At 54.0% G+C, this 9,607-nt stretch overlaps 1 protein-coding gene and 1 long non-coding RNA gene across 3 annotated transcripts in view; one reads left to right on the top strand and one right to left on the bottom strand.

Annotated features, from left to right (window-relative positions):
- Positions 1–2,912, bottom strand: part of GEM (GTP binding protein overexpressed in skeletal muscle) — a 14,816-nt gene extending 11,904 nt beyond the window's left edge. The window contains exons 1-2 of one of the 2 annotated variants that reach the window (XM_041769614.1): positions 2,259–2,912; positions 669–1,008 (exon numbers count right to left, since the gene is read on the bottom strand). In XM_041769614.1, the coding sequence (XP_041625548.1) occupies positions 669–999 (331 nt within the window). In that variant the 5' untranslated portion in view covers positions 1,000–1,008; positions 2,259–2,912. The other variant, XM_041769616.1, reaches the window with a different exon arrangement.
- LOC121499096 lies at positions 1,074–4,592 on the top strand. The gene is made up of 3 exons (XR_005990009.1): positions 1,074–1,854; positions 3,797–3,977; positions 4,331–4,592. It is a non-coding gene; the product is annotated as an uncharacterized LOC121499096 (long non-coding RNA).
- Positions 4,593–9,607: the final 5,015 nt, after the last annotated feature.

Raw genomic sequence — 9,607 nt, 5'->3', positions numbered from 1 at the left:
GCACTCTTTCAGATATCAAACTATCGGGATCCCCGGGTGGCGCAGTGGTTTAGCGCCTGTCTTTGGCCCAGGGCGTGATCCTGGAGACCCGGGATCGAATCCCACATCGGGCTCCCGGTGCATGGAGCCTGCTTCTCCCTCTGCCTGTGTCTCTGCCTCTCTCTCTCTCTCTCTCTGTGACTATCATAAATAAATAAAAATTTTAAAAAAAGATATCAAACTATCTTACACCCTCAAAAGACTCTAATAAGGGTGGAAACTGATGAATCCATCCTAACAGTCTTTCTAATCGGTTTGGTTTTATGTATAACCCCGGAAAAAAAGCTGTGTCTACACTGAGCTCCTGAAAAATCCAGGTCAGAGTTGGCAAAAGGCAGAGGTGGGATCCTGAGGCGCTGGCTCTGCCCTCTTGACTCAGTCTACCCCTTAGTCCCTGTGGTGCTGGAATCTAAGAAATTCCCTTTCTGGCCCGGGTTCCACCTACAAGCATTTTCATTTTCTCATCCCGAGAACCCATGCCAGGGCTTTTCTGGGGACTCGGCTTCCCCAGCCAGCGCCAAGAACGCACCCCGGCCACTCCCAGCTCTGCAGATACACGGCCCGCCCCCTCGCTCTTCCAGGCCGGACCACCGCTGCAGACAGAAGCCCACTGGGGCTGGGCCACCTACCTCCCAGCACCTCGCAGTCGCTGTCCATGCTGTCATGTACGCCTGCAAAGATGTTGGCCAGAGTGGACTTGCCCACCCCCTGCTCCCCTATGAGCACCACCCGGTAGTAGGTGTTCCCCGACTCGGAGGAGATGACTGAGTCCGTGGAGTCTGAGGACCAGCTCCGGCGACAGGGGTCCCCCGGGGCGGCCGACTGGCGGTGGCACTGGCCATACTGCGGGGGCTCTTTCTGGACCATCAGGTGGCTGCCGTCCGCCGGGATGCTCCAGCGCTGCTGCTGTGGCTGCATGCCCACGGGGCCCTGGCGCATGGTGACATTATTCAGAGTCATCGCTGGGTCCTGGAGAGCAAAGAGCCCAGAGGTACGTGTTAGTAAGCACAGCGAGCTGTTGTGGGGGGGGGAACACCGTCAGCCAGCAGCAATAGCCGAGCAGGTGGGCTGAGCCCCAAGGAAGCCTGATATAAGGAACCCCAAGGAAACTGTCCCCAAATCCAAGAGGCTTTCCACTGGACACACACACACACACACACACAATTAGTAACCAGCTTATTTGCAAGAGGAAGCAAGAGCCACTAGCATCACCCAGCGTTCTCAGGAAGCGCACCCCGCAGGCAGGCAGCCGAGCAACAAGCCTGAGCAGCTGGGGACGGAGATGGGGACGGAGCTGGGGACGGCGGCCACGTTGGTGGCTCTGGTCCAAACAGGGCTCCTAGCTGCACCCGTGTCCAGAGGGCTTTTGTGCCAGGGTGGGAGACACGTGGCAATGACATCACCCCCGGGCTGCCCGGGACCAGCACTCATTGGAACTTCCATGTTTAGTAAAGTTGCCCTGGCGCCCTGCAGCTGCCTGAGTGAGCTAGTGCCAGGGGCAAAAAAAATAAAAAATATAAAAGGATTTCGGTTTGAGGTTCCTGCCTCAGCTCTGCCCTCTTGCCCACAGACACGCGTCTTAAACCCCAGCTCCCAGCCGAGCGGGCGGCAGGGAGGTGACCGCTGCGCCGGGACCCACCACCTCTGCAGACAGGACGCCCCACTCCCACTAACCCACGGCCACTCGCGGAGTTTTCACATCCAGCTCGGATTTCCACCCTCCTGAGGGGAATCGGAGGCGCAAGGACCTGCCCAACGCCCCCAGCATCTTGGGGACAAGTTTTCCTCTGCGGAGATCCCCGCAGGCCACTCCTGGTGAGCGTGGAAAACGCACACCCGCCTCCCCTCCGGGACGCACCACCCGGGGATGACCAGCCGGCCGGGCTCGGGCCCTGCCTCAGTTGGCCCCGCCGGCGCTCCTGGGGCGGCCCCTGCGGGCGGAGGTGACCCTACTCCGGGCCTGAACCCACGAACCTGGGGACCAAGGGCCTCGTCTGCACCTTCGGCTCTGCCCCCACCCGCTCCCTCCGCTCCCCCCGCTCCCCGCCCCCAAAGCCACAGCGCGAACCCACAGCGCGCGCCCAAGTTCCCGGGGCTCCCGGCTCAACTCAGAAAGTTCTGCGCGCTGGGAACGCCCACCCGGTGCCCGCCCGCTCCCCGCTCCCCGCGCTCCCGCCGCGGCCCAGGACCCCCCCACCCGCCCCGACGCGCCCGCTTACTTGGCTCGGCCCGGGGGGCGCCCTGAGTCCGCGAATGCGTGGGTGCGTTGCGGTCCCCGATCGCCGAGCGCTGGGTGCTCGCGGGGTGCTCCTGGGTGCGCACGGGATGCGCGCGGGGTGCTCCTGGGGTGCGCGCGGGGTACTCTCGGGGTGCTCCTCGGGTGCGTGCTCTCGGGGTGCGCGCGGGGTATTCCTGGGGTGCTCTCAGGGTGCTCTTGGAGTGCGCGTGGAGTGCTCGCGGGGTGCTCGCGGGGTGCTCGCGGGGTGCTCTCAGGGTGCTCCTGGGGTGCTCCCGGGGTGGTCCCGGGATGCTCTCAGGGTGCTCCCGGGGTGGTCCCGGAGTGCTCGCGGGGTGCTCGCGGGGTGCTCCCGGGGTGGCTCGCGGGGCGCTCGCGGGGTGCCCGCCGTCCGTGCCGCCGCCCGCAGCCGCCGCGGGCCGCAGTTTATAGCGCGGCGGCCGGTCCGCGCCGGGGCTTTTCCGTGACGTCAGCGCCCCCGCGGGAGGGGCGGCTCTGCAGCGAACCCCGAGTCGCGGCCTCGCCGCCCAGACGGTTACTCGCAGTCATGTGACCCCCCAACCTCTCCCTTTTGAAAAATAACGACGGTTCATCCCGGGCTCCTTTATATATATTTCGCTTTCTCCCATTGTTACCCGGTGGGTGCGCGAAGATGGAGAAACACCGCGCGCCCCTCCCCCGCGCCCCAGCCCCCAGCCCCCAGCCCCCTCCTCCCCTGGCCCCCTCCCCGACCCCCCAGCCCCCTCCTCCCCTGGCCCCCTCCCCGACCCCCCAGCCCCCTCCTCCCCTAGCCCCCTCCCCGACCCCCCCAGCCCCCTCCTCCCCATCCCCCATCCCCCTGCTCCCCCTCCCCCTCCCCCATCCACTACCCCCCACCCCACCCCCGCCCTGTCCCTGGGGGACGCGGCAGGACAGCCCCACACCGCCGTTTCCAGTCTCCCGCACGACCCACAGAGAAGGGGCCGCAGAGGTGATGAGGGGACGGGACCTGGGAGGGCAGCTGCGAAATCCCACTCGCTCAGAGGTGCAAGCTGCTGGCCGGCTCGGAGCGGGCCCGTGGGCGTGGGCGCTCCCTCAGCAGCGTCCGGGTCTCCGCTGTGGGGAGGAGCCCTGAGCCCCGAGCCCTGAGCCCTGAGCCCGGCCGGGCCTTGCCCCCCCACCCGACCCTCCACCCTCCGGGGCAAATATTAACCACTACCAGCACCCCGGACCTCAGGCCTCAGAGTACCCAGACCCACTCGGCAGGGAGCGTGGGGTCCATCCTACCACAGGCCTGCAAGGCAGCCACTCTTGCTTCCCCCATTCGTGGAGAAGAGTGCCCTGGGCCAGGGAGCTTGCCCAAGGTCACGCAGCTCCTGGAAGTAGCAAAGTCAGGATCCAAAGCCTGGTTTGCCGGACTCTTTGCACTGTACCACCAGCTGAAGGGTTTCGGTGACCTCTTTCTGGGGACATGGGCACTTCCCAGACGCTGGGTTTGGAGATGACACCGGCCTTTTCCAACACATCCATCCGCTTTTCCAGCCAGCTCCATCTCTGCGTTGGCTGGCGGCTCCGGGAAGCAGCCAAAGGCCCGCATCCATCCGAGTGGCTGGGCTCTGCTGTGATTACAGCCCATTCTCAGTCATCCCGCATGCAGTTATCCGCACTGGGGACTATCCAAGTGACCAGCTACTGAGACCTGCCAGGCCCCGAGCTGGCAAAGGTAGGATCCACAGAGTCATGAAAATTTAGAGCTCATTCCACCCCAGGTGCTTGGCCTCAATCTCCTACTTTATACATAAGAACTCGAGGCCCCGGGGGGATGACCACCACTCAGCTGGTAGTAACTGGAGCTGGAACTAGAACCCGGGTATCATAATTTCCCGGATGGTGCCCTTCATTACCATCGAATTTTTTTCTGGGCTTAGGCAGGAGGGGATGGCCACAGATGCGGGGAAAGGAGATTAGTATGGGGGCGCAGGGCGGGGATTGCCTGGGGGAGGGAAAGAGGTGATCTAAGACGATAGCTGACTGCATGCTGCAACACCTGTCATTTGTGGATTATCTGCATTTCAGAATTTACCAGGCTTTTTCCGTGCTGAGCCTCCTACTCTGTCAACTGGTCCCCACTGAAACATTATGTGGCTAAAACCTAAGAATAAATCAGAATCTATTAAGCATTTTATATAGCCTCTCAATGCTACTTCTGCCTTTGATAAGAACCTAATTCTTGGGGCACCTGGGGGACTCAGTGGTGGAGCGTCTGCCTTCAGCTCAGGGTGTGACCTCAGGGTCCGGAGTTGGAGTCCCACATCGAGCTCCCCACAGGGAGCCTGCTTCTCCCTCTGCCTGTGTCTCTGCCTCTCTCTGTGTCTCTCATGAATAAATAAAATCTATGAATGAATGAATGAATGAATGAATGAATCTGCCTTCTTAAATTCTCTTCCCACAAGACCTAGCTGGGAAAACAACTACTCAGCAAGAGTTTCAACTGAACGACAGTTAGGTTGGAGTATGTGGACGAAAATCACACTTATACCTCACATTCGAGAGCCAGAGCTTAGCCACAGAATCCCAGCTACCTTGTCCAGGATTCCAGCTCACTGGGACCATCTGAGGGTGTGGAACCGGGGAAAGAAAAAAAAAAGGGGCAGAATCAGGGCATTTGGACAAGTGGCAAGTTCCAAAGAGGAAAATATTGGCAGAATATTGTAGCTTCTTATTCTACGAATTATTCTCTCCATAGTCCTTCTGGCAGCATTTGAGGGCTCCCTTGGGCCCCAGCTAACAGGAAGACCAGTGTCGCTGGGAGGCAGAGCTCAAAATTCACTAACATTTACAGAATACACATGCCTTCCACGTCTCCCAGATTATTAATGGTGACTGTCCTAGACAAACTATTTGGGGACATGAATGAATCAACAAAAACTTAAAGACTTTTTCATAAAGCAAACTAAGGAGATCTTCATCGTCATCACCACTGTACGTCCCCATGGTTTACGGGTGAAGGGATTGAGGAAAGAGGTGAAACAATCTGTCCAAGGTCCAGGGCCCACCCTCCAGGGCCATGATCTTAACCCGCCGTCCTACTCAGAGTAGGGGAGACACGTCAGCCATTCCCACGCTGCCACCTCAGGCCATACCTTCCTCCTATTCCCCTCGGAAGAGGAGTTTTTATCTGATTGGCCAAAGCTCCTGACCTTCACTGGGCCACATTTTACCAAGGGGCAGCTTTCTCTACTTAGAGGCATGAGGCATCCTCTTCCTCTCCTTTCTCTGGGTTCCATGCCCTGGATGAGAATGGGGACTTGGGGTTCATTTAAGGCCCCAGTGACCTCTCTTGTCTCTGTCAGTCTTCCTCTTAGAATAGAGACCTGAGCCCCCGAGTCCCATGATTTCAAGAAGGGATGAGAGCAGGTGGAAAGAGGTGGGAAAGAAGGAGAAGATAGAACTTTGACAAGGACTGTGGGTTGCAGACTAGGGACCAGTGCAACCATTAATATTTCTCAGACTCTCACCCCTTGAAAACTCTAGGGAGGTGAGATGATGGGTAGACCCAAGATCCGTGCATCCTCAGTAGGTAACACGACCCTAATAGCAAGAGAATCACTCGGCCTTTAACATACCAAACTGCCTCATCGACACTGGACACCTACTGCAACCAAGGGGTGCATACCCAGGCCACCAAGTCTTGCTACTCAGTGGCAAAGGTGACACCATCCATATGCTCTCCCTTTCCCACTAACAGAAGGTAGATCACAGACTGGGCACCAAGGAGGTGATAAAATAAATGGATTTTTAAATTGCTTTTTAAATGTATTGCGTTTCAACGCCTTTAGGCCAGGCATGTTCTCCAACTTCCCATAGTCCTCACTAGCCTCTACTGTTTTCTACCCCAGCCAGCTTCTCTCATTTGATTACGTACCTGGCCCAAGGGGATCTGACTTCGTAACCCCTGTAGGAGCTGTAAGAAAAGGTAAGGAGGGGATTCAGCATCAGAAAAGCTAGAAAATGAGTGAAAATATCAGTGAGGGTGACAAAACATGAGAGACATCTAACTCTGGGAAACGAACAAGGGGTGGTGGAAAGGGAGGTGGGCGGGGGGTTGGGGTGACTGGGTGACGGGCACTGAGGGGGGCACCGGGCGGGGTGAGCACTGGGTGATATGCTATATGTTGGCAAATTGAACGCCAATAAAGAAAAAAAAGAAAAGAAAAGAAAAGCAAGTTCAAACCCAGGCCTTTTTTCTTCTAAGGCACGGGATGCTGGGCATGTCAGCAGACCCCAGAGGCCTTGACCTCTGTCGTTCGGAAGAGCTACTGAGTGTGGAAGTGCTGTGTCAACCCCAGAGCACCATGTCAATGCCAGTGATTATGATTATGACGCAGGAACCAAAGACTGGAGCTGGGCCACCTGCCCTCGGCTTTGCTGCCTCTTAAGACTCAAGTTAAATTAATCCAGCAGAATGCAGGACCCATGAGGCACCGGGAGGGAGGGCGGGGGATGTACTCACACTGATGTTACTGGGAAAAAATAATTAGCGAGGAGAATGCTATGGTTCAGCTCTCTGGAAACCAACAGGGAGCCGGGGTCAAATACTCAGCTCACATCATAGGTCTCCACCAGCCACAAAAGCGCTCGGGAGGAGCTGGGTGGGAGGCAATGTGCAAAGTGTCTGAGCACAAAAAGAACCACCCACCCCCTCCGGGAAGTCTAAAGAAGGAAAGAATTACTATATGGAAAATCGTAGTTTTACAGAAGGGGGAAAAAAAGGCTCCAATTGCAAAATCAAGAGAGCCCTGATTAAGAGAAAATAAAGACCGAAGAAACGATGGCTAAGAATAACCTCTCAACACCCAGAGGCCTGTGGGATCCAGATGGACACTCCTTCCAGCTGCATCCTCCCTCGCTGGCCCCAGCGCCTCATCAGACTCCTGCTGAGCAGATTCAATTTTCCATTGAAAAATTCTTAGCTTTCCCCCTTCCTCCACTGTTAGCTCAGCCTGCAGGCCTTAGGGCTCCTGCTAAGATCCTGCAGCGTGAATGAGGAAGTGCAGAGTGTATCTCCACAAGCCAAGGGGAGGCTCCTGGTCTCTGTTCTTGGCCCAGCTTCCTCCATTCATTCATTCATTCATTCATTCAACAATATGTAAGTGCATCAGTGAGCATCTCCCTGATGCCAGAGCCTGTTCTAAGGGCTAGGAAGAGGTACTTTTAACTCATGGAGCTGAAGTTCTGGTGGGAGAAACAATAAAATAAACAAAATATCACCATATTCATTCCCTCATTCATTCATACTCGGAGCACTCCCTACTTTAGCCTCAGTCTTCTCATCTGTAAAAGGGAATGATAATCCCGGAGAAGATGTGTAAAGTAGGGGCCCAGCACATTCCCATTCAGAAGTCTGACGATGCCAACGCTGACGAAAATGTAAAGGGAGGTTCTTTTGCCTTACTGGTGGGAGCTTAGGTAGGTATGGCCACCTTCAGAGATCAACCATCAACATCCAGGACGTGCATAGTACCCTCTGTGTAACCCAGCAACTCTGCTCATAATTGTGCATCTTCTATACTATACAAGGAGACAGACGCAGGGACACTCATCAAACCCTTGTTTGTGAAAGCAACCGGTGAAATATTACGCAGCCGTGCAAAGAATGACACAGATCTACTTGCATCAACATGGATAAATATCAAGATCATGACAGTAATTTGAAAGAGCAAACTGCAGTTTATCTACAGGGTATTAATTTATATAATTTTTTAAAACTCCACACTAATGTATGATAGTTAAATACATTTAGTAGAAGTATAAAAGCATAGACGCCTGGGGGGCTCAGTGGTTGAGCAAGTGCCTTCGGCTCAGGGTGTGACCCCAGGGTCCCCGGATCGAGTCCTGAGTTGGGCTCCCCGCAAGGAGCCTGCTTCTCCCTCTGCCTGTGTCTCTGCCTCTCTCTGTGTGTATCTCATGAATAAATAAATAAAACCTTTTTTTTTTTAATTTTTTTTTTTTTTTTTTAATTTATGATAGTCACAGAGAGAGAGAGAGGCAGAGACACAGGCGGAGGGAGAAGCAGGCTCCATGCACTGGGAGCCCGACGTGGGATTCGATCCCGGGTCTCCAGGATCGTGTCCTGGGCCAAAGGCAGGCGCCAAACCGCTGCGCCACCCAGGGATCCCAATAAAACCTTTTTTTAAAAAAAAGTATAAGAACATGGATGAGAAAAATAACACACCAACCTCAGAATAAAAATTACGTCTGACGGGATCCCTGGGTGGCGCAGCGGTTTGGCGCCTGCCTTTGGCCCAGGGCGCGATCCTGGAGACCCGGGATCGAATCCCACGTCAGGCTCCCGGTGCATGGAGCCTGCTTCTCCCTCTGCCTGTGTCTCTGCCTCTCTCTATCTCTCTGTGACTATCATAAATAAATAAAAATTAAAAAAAAAATTACGTCTGAGAAAGAGGGGAATTGCAGTTAGATGGACAGTAGACTTCTCAAGGCAACAACAAGCCAGTAAACAGTTACTTATAAGATCAAAGTGCTTAGCAAAACAAAACAAAAACTGTCAACCTGGATTTTTTCGTTGACTTGAACTGTTGTTCAACAGTGTGAGTTAAACAAATATTTATTGAGCAGTTATTATTATAAGCAATATGCCAAGCTCCAGGGACACAGAGTTATATAAGACCAAGTTCCTATCCTCAAAGAGCATAAGGTGGGGTGTTCCCTTCCCTAGCAATTACCAAATCCGTGAAGGGATCATTCAAGAGTGGTCCAAAGTAATCTGGTTTCCCAGCCAACAGCATGTTTTGAGGAGTTCCTTTCTCCAGCAACAGAAAAATCAATGAGACTATTTAATCCGAGGAGTCGAAACCAGACTAAGGCAAAGGCCTTAATTTAACCAATTATGGAGACACAAGAATTCTTTAATGATATCCTTAAAAAGGCCAAAAGAATGAATAGTCGGGCTGAGGACATGCGTAGTCAACACCTTTCACACGTGGGTATACTAAGCATTCCCATTTTCCTGCTTTTTTTCCCCCTAATTGCATATTTTTCTGATTCCCTGTATCTTTAACAATTGGATTGTTTCTCCAGCAGTTAAAAGCCAGCAAGATGTTTTGGCTTTGGTAGAATGCATTTGACTCACCCCTGCAGTGAATATCGTCCAGATTTTTTCTTTTAATGAAGCAAGCCCCTATTTGATGAAAACATGTACGTCTAAGTTACTGTTATTTTTTTTAAAAGATTCCTTCACAACCAATTTTTAAAATCTCACAAAAAATCTTTGACTAACAAACACATGCTTTGTTCTCTAAATAAGAATGGATTATTTTTAACCCAGCGTGCTCC

The sequence above is a fragment of the Vulpes lagopus genome, chromosome 9 (genome assembly GCF_018345385.1).
Source record: "Vulpes lagopus strain Blue_001 chromosome 9, ASM1834538v1, whole genome shotgun sequence".
NCBI lineage: Eukaryota > Metazoa > Chordata > Mammalia > Carnivora > Canidae > Vulpes > Vulpes lagopus.
Note: the sequence above shows the minus strand (reverse complement) of the source record. Positions and strands in the feature narration are given on the sequence as shown.